This window comes from Melanotaenia boesemani, chromosome 3 (genome assembly GCF_017639745.1).
Source record: "Melanotaenia boesemani isolate fMelBoe1 chromosome 3, fMelBoe1.pri, whole genome shotgun sequence".
NCBI classification, from domain to species: domain Eukaryota; kingdom Metazoa; phylum Chordata; class Actinopteri; order Atheriniformes; family Melanotaeniidae; genus Melanotaenia; species Melanotaenia boesemani.
Window position 1 is genome coordinate 16,053,405 of NC_055684.1, and position 12,610 is coordinate 16,066,014.

Sequence of the window (12,610 nt, forward strand, 5' to 3'; positions counted from 1 at the left end):
CATATGAAGTCATTTAGATTCAATGCAGTTATTATATAGTGCCACAGAGTTTAAATATGCCTCTGATTGTTCGAAATATAAATGTTTTTGTTAGGAAGGCCAAATTGTGGAACAAAACACAAAAAGTCCCATTATAACCCGGCTGGTTACAATGGAAAGAGTAACTGGGATGGAAAGGACAAACAGTATCTGTTGACAGTACAGCTAAATGTCCTCATGGGGTCTTTCAATAAACGCATAATCATTTTCTATGTAGACATCAAAGAACCAGTGTTACAGAAATCCCAAAAAGGAAATGAAACATTTTCATGTTTTCTTGCAGATGAGGTTAAAATTTCATTATTTATTTTAAAAATAATTACATATGTTGTTTCATAAAGTCATTTATCGTTGCAGTGATGTCTTCCTCTTTAATGGAAATGTATGATTCCACGCTGGCGCTTCCAGAATGTGTGGAACTTTAAAATCTTTCTTTAAATCATTAATTTAGTAGTGTTTTAATCTTAATTACGGTCTCATTTTGTTTGGATCTTTGTGTGGTGGATATGTGATAAGGTTATGGTTTTTTTTGATGGCCGAGAATGATTAAAAATCATCAAGCTACAGGCTCCTATGATTGAGGTTTCTATGGTGATTGGTGGCGTCTGGTCAGTGTTTCTCCAGTAACCTGATTAAAATTCCAACAAAGCTGTGCTCCTAGAGCTGTAAGATGTGTGTATCCCTGGCATTACTACATATGTGAAGTCTCGGGGTTTACTTCTTATAGAAAACATGATTATATATTCTCATTACTTTTTCTTGTCTTGACTCATGAGACAGGATATTGGAGAACTAAACTCCTTTTAGGCTAAGGTAAGTATCAACCAAGGAAAAACATAACCTTGAGAACATACAGGTACCTTCAACAGCCACTTTTTTAGGTCCACCTTGCTAGTACCAGGCTGGACCTCCTTTTCCTTTCAGAACTGCCTTAATTAGTGTCCATAGATCACACAGTTGCAGATTTGTCAGCTGTACATCCATAATTTGAATCTCCTGTTTCAACACATCCCAAAGTTGCTTTATTGGATTGAGATGTGGTGACTGTGGAGTACAGTGAACTCATTGTCACGTTCAAGAAAGCGGTTGGAGATGATTTGAGCTTTGCGACATGGTGCGTTATCCTACTAGAAGTAGCCATCAGAAGATGCTACACTGGTCATAAAGGGATGAACATGGTCAATAACAATACTCAGGTTGCAGACTTTAAACTATCAGGTGATACTTAGGGACCCGAAGTATGGCAAGACAACATCCCCGACACCTTTACACCACCTCTCTGAACTGTTGATACAAAGCAGGATGGATCCAGGTTTTCATGTTGTTTATACCAAATTTTGACCCTACCATCTGAATGTGGCAGCTGAAATGGAGACTTATCAGACCAGGCAACGTTTTTCCATCTTCTCTTGTCCAGTGTAGGTGAGTCTGGATGAAATGTAGCCTCAGTTTCCCGTTCTTAGCTGGCAGCAGTGACACCCAGTGTGGTCTTCTGCTGCTGTAGCCCATCTGCTTCAAGGTTGACTGCTTCATGGTATTCTTAATACCTCAGCTGGAACCTGTGGTCATTTGAGTTCCTGTTGCCTTTCTATTATTCCAACCAGTCTACCCATTGTCCTCTGACTCCCAGTAGATGAACAGTTTCTGAAATATTCACACCAGCCTGTCTGGCACCAACAACCATGTCACATTCACAAAAAAAAAAAAATCTAATTTTTTAAAAATATGAAGTCTTTATTTGTCAGTTGGAAAAAATGTATACAAATAAATAATTTGCATTAAGTGCAGTTTATTTCCACGTGATAAGTATGTCCAAATTATTGTAGTGCAAAAGGTATCCACTAGGGGGCAAAAGACAAGTATCACATTGTATACAACAGGGTTTTGAGCAGTCGTTACAGTAAAGTGATGCAACAGGTTTCAGAAACTGTATCAAACAGGACACATTAGGTCTTATACAAAATTAGCTTTATATCTAAAGAAGCCCAGACAATGCTAATTAAAAGTCTGATACCATCTCAGTAGTAAAGCATGGTGATGTCAGTGTCATGCTGCATAGATGTGTTACAGCTTCAGATTATAGAGCTGTCAGGATAGAAGGAAAGCTGAATAGGACAGATATAAATGGTTAAGTTTTTGGAAAACATGGACACTCTTTAAATTTATGTTCTTGTTCTTTGATTTTGTACTTCATTGCAAAACGTGTAGGTCTATAGAGCTAGCATAAAACATTTACAAATAAACAAGGAGATAGGATTGAGGATTAGTACTATTTAACTGTGCAGAAATGTTACTCGTTTTTTTTTTATCTATCTCACTCACAAGAGTTAAGAAATAACTTAATGAGTGTTAAATTCTTGAAATTAATAATTATTCTGAAGTGTTTTTTTCTAGAGGTCAGACCATTTGCAGATATGAGACTTAATAACACTTCATAGTAACTAAGCCACAGTTCCATGTAATATTTTTCTGCTCTCCGTGGACTCAGCCTGGCTTGCTGCCCAGCAGGTCATACTCCCGGTACAGGATGTAATCCTTCAGCCGCTGTGGCATTGGCACAAAGCTCATGAAAATAGGTGACCGAAGACGAAGGCGTCCAAGACACTGGCGGATCCGCAGACGACAGAGATGCTGCAGACAGCGGGTGTTTTCTGGAGAGCCAAACAGGAAAAAGAAAAAGATAAATGGATTTGTGTACGTGTTCTTCTGAGCTGACTGATAACATTTTTATTCACCTAACACTCTGCAGATATCTGACCACTGCTTCTGCTCCATCAGTGCCGCCTTAAGTTTGGAGCAAAGGGTCACATGATCCACATAATCCAGCAGGATGCGAATCACATGACCTGAAAGGTGCCTCAGCCAGGGGACAGTGATTACCTCGCAGAACTGCACTGACAAACAACAGAAGATCTTTAAATGTAATGCAAATATAATAAATCTACTTTACAAATCAAGGTCACTTTAGAAATTGCTGCAGACTAAACAAAAGTTATAAGCTTTTCTTTACCATAGTATCTTTAATCACAGAGCAGGTCCACCCCTCATAGTCCTGAGGGATGTGGGAGCCGTTGCCATAGGGACACTCAAAGCAGCGCTCCACATCATAACCATAGTTACACAACATCCTAAGAACCACCTAATGCAACAAAATAACAAAATTAGGAAAACTGGGTTTCTTGATTCTGGCCAGAAATTTATGTAATCAGTTCACCTCGTCTTTGAGAGCGTACTGCAGCGCTGAGGGGAAATGTGTGGTGTTTATTTTGCTGTAGTAGTTGACATTAGCGCCATAACGCAGCAACATGTTCATCAGCTCATAGTTGCCCAGACGCAGTGCAACCTAAAAAGCAAATTATTCATTAAACAAAAAAAACAGCGGTGTGTGAAAAACTAAGTTAGCCTATAATTCACATTGCTGCAGAGGACCCACTCTTCTTTACAGTGTTGCTTCAGTTCACTGAAATTTGTTAGGATTTGTTTATGCACAGACCTTTTAACCATTTAACTGCCCGAGAGAGCATTTGGTAGAGTAAAATCTTCAGTGACTAAAATTAATTTAATAAAAAATTTGTGGAAGTAACCCTGCCTGAGCAATCTATACCCTTTGGTTTTGGTATGAAATACTAAGAGCAAGTGTTTGTTCCCATTACTGTTTCAGGTTTTCATCATATTAACTGTTATCTCAATCATTTGTTAAAATGGTTTAGATAAAATAACAGTTTCAAAAATCTTAAAGAGGCCAAGGTCTGGACTTCGACTGGACCTTCTATTTTAGTCATTCTGCTGTAAATTTGCTGCTGTGTTTGGAATCATTGACAAAATCGTTGACAAAATTTCAGTGACATTTGACTCAGGAATACTAAGAAGTTCATAGTTGACTCAATGACTGCAAGGTGTCCAGGTCCTGTGGCTGCAAAGCCCATATCACCCCTCCTCCACCAGACTTGATAGTTGGTATGGGTGTTTATGGTAATATGCTGCTTTTTATTGTTTAAAAACATCTCTACTTAAGTTTTATCCATCCAAAAAGACGTTTTTCCTTGTCTTGTGGTTTGCTTTGCAGCAGCTTTGCAAACCTAAGCCATGCTGTTCTATTTAGAAAGAAGAGGCTTTCTCCTTCTGCCCTTTCAAACAAGCTACAGTTGTTCAATTTTTTCTATTTGCACTGTCAGGAACTTCAATATGCTTACTGAGGTCTGTTGAGTGTGTTTCAAAATAAAAGTGAAGAAATTTCAGTTTCTGCACAGACATGATAAATGCAAACCTGGCAACCTCTGTATGACAACACTACCGAAAGTTGCACACAATCACTGAATCTAACTGCTTTTTATTGGGAAGCTTCTCAGCATAAAAATGACAGTGATACCACAACAACAAACTGCATCCAGATTACACTCAGAGGAAATTAGTTTTCTAAAATCATTAAACTTTGTCTTGAACATTATACCCATGTATTGATTGTTAAATGTTAAAACTATGTTAAGTTTTGATATCATGTCAGGATAATGACAATCAGATAGTGATACCTGCAGACATTTGACCGGGTCTTGGTTGGTCATGGCCCCAGCCTCAAGCAGCAGTTTTACTGATGTCATGTCATTGTTGGTGACAGCAAAGAAGAGAGCAGACCTTCTCTCGTCGTCATAGCTACGGCTAAGCCAGCGTTGGAGCATGTAGTTGGGGTCATATCCAGCATCCAGCAAGAGCTGATGGGAGTCATGAGAGGGGGAATATTTGCTGGTGAGACTGTTACATATATGATATGTTTTACATATCATAACATGGCAGTGTTAGTTTGGCCGTGTCAAGAGCAGCAAGGCGTCACGCATTGTTACTGGAAGGTATCAAAGTCAAAGTCACTTAAAAAATCTGCCATTTATTAAAGTTCTCAGTGATCTGCAGAGCGTTTAATGCCTGTAGATCAAATGTAGACAGACGCACCTTGATGCAGTTAGAGTGTCCTCCTGCAGCAGCCAAATGAAGAGGACTCATCCCACTGTCTTGTACATCAGCCCTGGACGTGACAGGAAGCAGCATCTTCAGAGCTCTGAAAACCCCACAAATAAAAATACAAATAAATAAAATCTAACACACGTGAATAATAAAGCATACGAATGTATGCAAATGTTACACTGAGGATACAAATAAATTTGAAGTTGTTAAAGATACCAAAAATGTATATTTGCTTTAAAGATTTTAGATTTCTATAACTGGTTTAATTCTACAATTTTAATGTATTTCTAAAGCCCTTAATTGTGTTAGTCACAAAAAATGTATAAGCTATACAACAGAGGGGTCCTAAATAGCGCTGGGCACTATATCGAGATTTTTAAATATATCGAGACTTTATCAGACACGATATAGAATGAGGGAATATTTTGTTTATATCGAGATAGCTGGTTTAGAGTTAAAAGCATAGTTTTAACCATGGAAAGCACTTTGGGCTGCATTTATGTATGAAAAGTGCTCCATAAATAAAGACTGATTGATTGATTGATTGATAAAATTCTGGGTTCTTGAATGTTTTAACACTTACTGAAGGTGTCCTCTGTGTGCGACTCGGTGGATGGGCATGTATCCTGTGTGTGTGGAAATATTTGCATCAGCACCGTGTTCCAGGAGCAGGCTGATGACGGCTGGATTCCCAGATGCACATGCTTCATACATGATGGAGGCCTCGTCCTGTGCCTGAGAAAAGACATCAGCTCCTACAGAACAAACAACATACTCATAACTGCTGGAGCCATTTTATATTATGTGGAAAATTAGTCAGAATTTTACAAATTTAATGAAACACAGTTTATAAACCCTTCTCTTGGCTGAAAATCACATCTTAGCTCAATAGAAGAAATTCTGAAATACAACATAAATCAAATATTCACTAAGGTACAGGGTAATAATGAGGTTACAACACTGCCTGCTACAATGGGAGGAAGTTGTAGTATTCAGATTATTTTCTCACCTTTCCTCAGGAGAATCTCCACTACCTCCAGGTGTCCTCCCTGAGCAGCTAGTGCCAGTGGCGTGAGGCCGTAGTTGCTGCGGGGATCTGGCCTAGCTCCAGCCTCCAGCAGCAGAGTAACCAGTCTTACTTTACCCAGCTGTGAGGCCTCGTGGAGGGGTCGGCGGCCGTGGCATCCCTCCTGGTTCACCCCGGAGCCCCGCTGGAGTAGCAGGGTCACCATATCAGTGCAGTCAGAACGGATAGCTGCAGAGACAGCACCAGGCATACAATCTGTGTTTTATGTCGGGGTGTTTTCAGAGAGAAAGTTAGCTTGAACAACCCCACCATCATGGTTTAGATCTTGAGCATCCATCAACATAGTGATGGTTAATCTGAGTTTCACAAGACTTCAGAATTCTTGCAGGCACATTTAAAAACAACCCACGGTTTGTCCAATCCTGTTTCAATGGTTACATGTTGATGGAAAGTTGTACTTAAGCCCCCTGTATTTCCACTGATGAAATCTTCTGTGGACAGTGATCACTGATTGATCCACACAGCTTCTGAAATGGTGGAAAAGTGACTATTATTTACTACTGGTGAGGCTTTTTTTTTTTTTTTTTTTTGCTGTTGTTATCGGTGTAGGTTGTCATTGTCCCACAGACTCTTTATTGAGCACCTTCTTTGTAAAGATGACGTATAATACCCATTCCCATCTTAGCATTTTTACTCTAAAGTGGATTTGCACAATTCACAACTTAAAGTGTTTATTTATCATATAGTGGCCTTTTATACAGAAAATCCTCTGTGAAACATGCTGTGTTTTTTCTTTAGCTCGTGATGGTTTAAAGCCTTCTTAATTCAGGCATTGTAGGAACAAAAGTTTAAGTTGCTACTGTTGAGATTCATCCATCCATATATCCATCCATCCATGTTCTGCCACTGGTCCTAAAGTAGGTGAGGGCCACAGTTTAGGCAAAAATCCCCAGACCTGTCCTCCCTCTCACCAGCTACCTCTTAAAGCTCTTCTTAGTCGCGGGGTGGGGGGATGCTGAGGTGTCCCCAACCCAGGATGTTAATCTCTTCAGTGGCCATTTCTCTGCCTTCCCCTGAGTTAAATTGATCTAAAAAAGTCCAAAAAACATCTTTACATTCTATCGGTTTGGTACATGTCCGCTAACATGAAAATGCAAGTAGTTTATAAAGATCAGTAAATATCCTGCTGTTAGTGATTAAGACTTTAGTTTGACTTCATGAGTGTGTTGTACTTGGAGTAGATAACAGAATCCAAAAGCTGTCTTAATGTAGCAAAAAACATAATAATATAATATTCTGAAATGTTTGAGGCCTGACATGTTTCCTCACAAACATTTTTTCTTGTGCTGTCACAGCAATTTACTGTAATTGATGGGGGTCATTGTAATATTATGCTTAACTGATATTTTACACATTAGATCCCTTTTAACACACAGCTGATTTTGCTCATCCTGGGCTTTGTGTAGTGTCACTTAGTCTTCAGCCTTATAACACTGTCTTTGACTCTCAGTGGAACAATATTGGTCTTCATGTGAAAATATGGCAACTACAAACTAAGCTACTATGTAAAGTTTATTTGTATAGCACCTTTCACAGACAGTTGTAAAACAGTGCTTCACAGAGAAAGTAAGTCGATAAAATTCACAACAAAAAACAAGATAAAAATAGAAAAATAAAATGTAAAATCAGTCGTAACAGCCCAAGTCTACCTAAAAGCTTTTTGGAATAAAGATGTGTTCAGCTGCTTTTTAAAAACATCCATAGAGTCCAAACTATGTAAAGACAGGGGCAGATTATTCCACAGTCTGGGTGCTACAGCTTGGAAAGGTCGGTCCCCTCGAGTCCTGAAGCGAGCGCGAGGGAGCATTAAAAGATTCTAGGTGGGACGACGTCGGACCAGTGAAGAAACAAGAGTTATAAGAGCTCTTCTGTTTGAACAAGCCAGATGTCTCACCACAGAGTTCTGAAGATGGACCTTACCTGCTCCTTAAGACAGGTCAATGGGCTATTGCAGTATTCCAGTTGTGACGAGATAAAAGCATGACCTACCATTTCTAGTTCACTTGTTGACACCAATGTTTACAAATGAACAAGCACTAAAACCAGGCCCTGTCTGGAAAAATGTTTCTGTCCACCATCTCTAGTGACCTGTCATTCACCTGAGGTGGCACCTGGGGTTTCCAGTTAGATTTCAGAGGTGGCCAGTGTCACCCTGAACACCCCTTTAGCTCCACCCCTGCTGGTGAAGCACCTGAACATGTTTACATCTTATGACGGAAAACTCTTGTGAGGCTGTTAATGGCTTTTAAATAAAATCTGGAACATGTCAGCTGGTATAAAACTAGAATATAGTGTCAAATAAAGTCAACAACAGCTAAAGAAGCTTTGCAGTGAAATATGTTTTGGCCTACCTACAAACAGTGGGGAGTCGTGGTCAAGATCCTGGCAGTCTGGCTGAGCCCCTTGGTTGAGGAGGAAGGATGTGTTTTCCATCAGACCTCGTTCTACTGCTAGGAAGAGTGGTGTTTGACCACGAGATGTGCAACAATCCACAGAGCCTGGGCCTGAGGCTAGAAAACCGCACTGTTGATGACCATCACCTGTTCATTAATGCTACAATAAGCAAATCACTAGGCTGATACAAACCTTTGTATGTGAGCTCCAGGATGGTGTGGTTGGTTTGAGCTGCGGCTTCGTGTAAAGGTGTCCAACCTCTGCTGTCTGTCTGCGAAAACTTGTCTTTTTGGCTGACACACAAATCCTTCAAATGCTTCTCATTACCTGGAGAAATGAATGGAAAATGAATGAGCTGTTATCTGTGCCAAAGTCTCCAGCTGTAAAACTGTTCAACAAAACCACTGGTTTTGTTCTGTTAGTAATTCAGCAAGTATTTAGACTCCAACAGTGGAGTTGACAGGAGAGTATAATTTCAGCTTTTTAATGATAAATCAGAGCAGAAGAGTCGCTAATCTGGTCTCACCTTGTCTTATAGCAGAGAAGATATCACTGATATCTGCAGACTTGAGTTCAGAGCTTCAAGAAAAGAACAAAAAACTTAAAGAAAGCACAAAAACTTTCAAAGTAATTACTGCTAAACTATACAGAAATAAAATTATCTATAGGAACTTTAATCCCTTGTTATTCTTCAAAGTTACTTGAGGAGTATATTAACTTAGTTATCAATTCTCTTCGAATTAGAGGATGAATTCAGAATAGTGTCTTAATAAAACACATCTTTAAAAAAATACCTTAAACTGTTCTGTTGGACTGACCTCCTGATGTCTCTGTGAGTTCCCCTCTGTTTGCTGCTCTCTAGCAGGCTTTGTTCAATCATGTACTGAGTTGCTACATCCTCTTCATCACCCTCATCCTCCAGCCCCAGCTGATCAAACTCCATCCTGTCCTCAGAAACAACCCTGACTCTTCAGAAGAGGGGAAACCTGTTTGATCAACAGGTCAGTGCTTTAATAAACTGGATAATTCTGCTAAACATGACTCCTGGTTTGTCTACATCTGCATTAATAAAGTCTGACTGAGGCTATGAGAAAGCATGTTTTATTTCAAACACAGTGAGCAGAACTTTGATGTGGCTTTGTGCAATAAGGACCTTTAAAGAGAAAAGTCTTATATGTATATATGTGTGTGTAGATATATATATATATATATATATATATATATATATATATATATATATATATACACACACACACACACATATGCTGTTTTTACTCAAAGAGGAAAAGGTTCATTTATCCATTGACAGGTGTGAACACAACCCTGCTGCTACCGGTGAGCAGTCATATTTCAAGTTCACATCAAACACCAGAGCGATTGATTGATTTAAACATTTCTAAAGCATTTGAATTCACGAGGCCTGAATCAATCTGAGTATGTCATTTATAACAAAGTGCTGTCTCTCTCTTCTTACATAACACTCATTTTTAAAAACAATGCTAATTCGACAGACTCAAAAGATGTACACTGAAAAGAGTTTGCTTTAAAGTTCAGTAAAGTTTCCTGATCTAAACATAACCACTCTCACAACAAACACGAGCCTGAAAGCCTATGAAAACAAACTAATCACTAAAGTTTCAGCTCGTCTGTTTTGTGGCAGAAAACACTTTTTATTTCTGTTTTCTTTACCTTGTGGTTTTGTGTTGTCGTTTTGCTCAGCTGAAGCTTTCCTGCAGATTCAAACTTGTTGTTGAAGGCTAATGGGAGGGGGAGGAGGGGAGGACTGTGAAACCAGAGCTTTATGCTCACGAGGTCTTTCAGCAACAGTGTGGTGCTTCCCAGATCTCCCAGTGTTTGGACGGCACAACTATCAATACACACAAGTGATTTACTCACAACTGTCAGAAAAGTGTCAGAAAACTATTAAATCTTCAGGGACAGTGTAAAAGCTGGGGGGGTGCCATGTTTTTAGCTATAGCTGCTGCATTTTGACAGAAGGAACAGAGATCTGACACCTGTTACTATATTTATCCACACCAGATGAGTGAACAGCCCTGCAATCAGTGCAACACTGACTCAGTATGACACAAACCCAACTGCCACCATCCCTCTGGGTAGTGTGTGTCTTTCCTTATTGATTTGCCGCCTCTATTTTAAAATGCTGCATATTCACAATCTCAAAACAGAAAATCTAAGCAGAAAGATGTTTGGCATTTTTTACTAGTCACATTTTTTTTTTTTAAATCTGCTAATTTACCCAAATTTTTTGTCCATGTGCCAAAGCATCCTCAAAAAAAGATGAAAAGTTGTGAGCACAAATTTTGTCCCCAGTTCAAAATGTAGAATATCCAGGTTAAATCAGTTTTTAAATATTATTACCAAAACCAACAGCCTGGCAAGCCAGCCTTGTTTTTTTAGAATTTAAAGAGGTGAAAACATCTGGATTCACTGTCTTGTGATTACAAAACAATCATAGTAATTGGTGAAAATACACTAAATAGAATAGACTAGAATAATTAAGATCCTTGTATTCATATAATTTCTTTTGTACTCACTCATTATTTATAATAAAAGTGTTAAACTAATTAAATTAAATCAAATGTAGGTGATAAAATCATGAAATGCAGTCAATCTGAAACTGTCATTTAATTCTGACAGTGTCATAAAAGATGACTGAGAAGTTACCTTTCAGTAGTTAAATAACAAAAACATAAATTTGATTTATAAGATTATGATTGTTCTGGGTTAAGGTGCCATTTATTACAGCTTTTTCTTGGAGTCAGGTGGAAACTGTTTAATCTTTGTGAAATATAAAAATGACGATGGGGTCTTCATGTGTGTTCAAAGAAGCTTGTTGGCTTAGTTTCTGAATAAACTGATCAGAAATTTTAAAATATTGTTAAACTGAAATGAATAATTCTACACTAAATCACCTACATGCAGTGTGAGCTTTAAACAACTATCAATATATATTCATTTACTGCTGGACCAGCCACTTTGACATTATAATATACTACAGACCATCATTGGATGCATGCATATCTCTGCCCAGTAAGAATTTTAAAATTCCCCTGACCCTAGCAAAAATAACTGCTATTGATTGAAAATAAACACTAACCTTTTACACTTTCTAAGCAAAAACTGCATGTGAAATAAGCCCTTTCCAAAACTGAGACAGAGAAATCTGTACTTCATAACCATAACTACCTTGGAGTGCACACTGACAATAAACTGGACTGGGTTAAGAACACTACTCCACTTTACAAGAAGGGCCAGAGCCTTCTCCATTTTTTTAAGGCAGTTAAGGTCGCTTAACATCTGCTTAGGATGAGTCTTCTTGTGGCCAGTGCTATCCTCTATGATGTTGCAGCAGGCTGAGGGTTGCAGACACAAAATGATCCGCAAATCCAGTAATGCTGTGGGGATGGAGCTGGACTCTGACGGTGGTGTGGGAGAGGAGAATGTTGTCCATAATAATGACAATACTCAACAAAACCTCCCATCCGCTTCACAACTTGCTGATCAGTCACAAGAATACGTTCAGTGAGATATTAATACCACCTAAATGCTCATTTGAACGACAAAGGAAATCATTCCTACCTTTCATTCATTCATTCTCTGTACCGCTTGGTCCATTATGGGTCGCGGGTAAGCTGGAGCCTATCCCAGCATTACCTGTGGCCATCAAACTGTACAACTCCTCCATATAGAAACATCATCCACTGTTATACATTTACACTTTGCACTACATTTACATTTTACTGATATTAATACTGTACATATTACTCATTGGCAGGATTTATTCTGTACCTGTTTATATAGATATTGTAACTAATATGTAAGTTTTCTTAGAGATTTTTATCTTATCCTTTCTTTGGCATGGAGTGACTGTGTGCACACAATTTCCTCTGGGATTAATAAAGTATTCCGATTCTGAACCTCCATTACTGTGCAGGCACAGAAACTTTTCCTAATCTCAAAGGTGTCTTGAAACAGGCATCTATTTTAAGAAACAACCCCCACCAACTTATCAGCTAAAGGACTTCTACCAAGCACATAACATATTCATAGTTAAACACCCACAAGTTTTTTTTTCCGTTTGTGGCTCTGTAAACACAGTTTATCCAAAATACT

General features: G+C 38.7%; 1 protein-coding gene across 3 annotated transcripts; it reads right to left on the bottom strand.

The window, feature by feature from the left end:
• Window positions 1-1,917: 1,917 nt before the first annotated feature.
• LOC121636542 (dynein heavy chain 12, axonemal-like) lies at window positions 1,918-10,213 on the bottom strand. 3 transcript variants are annotated; one of them, XM_041980107.1, is made up of 13 exons: window positions 10,166-10,213; window positions 9,295-9,462; window positions 9,003-9,055; window positions 8,669-8,803; window positions 8,434-8,592; window positions 6,005-6,250; window positions 5,579-5,750; window positions 4,984-5,089; window positions 4,569-4,748; window positions 3,254-3,382; window positions 3,050-3,178; window positions 2,775-2,928; window positions 1,918-2,690 (listed from the first exon to the last, which is right to left on the bottom strand). In XM_041980107.1, the coding sequence occupies exons 2-13, from the start codon at window positions 9,417-9,419 to the stop codon at window positions 2,524-2,526; spliced, it is 1,755 nt and encodes a 584-aa protein (XP_041836041.1). In that variant the 5' UTR covers window positions 9,420-9,462; window positions 10,166-10,213; the 3' UTR covers window positions 1,918-2,523. The 3 variants fall into 3 exon arrangements, with proteins under 3 accessions (XP_041836041.1, XP_041836040.1, XP_041836042.1); XM_041980106.1 differs by having other exon boundaries at window positions 9,271-9,462; XM_041980108.1 differs by lacking the exon at window positions 1,918-2,690 and having other exon boundaries at window positions 2,781-2,933; window positions 9,271-9,462.
• Window positions 10,214-12,610: the final 2,397 nt, after the last annotated feature.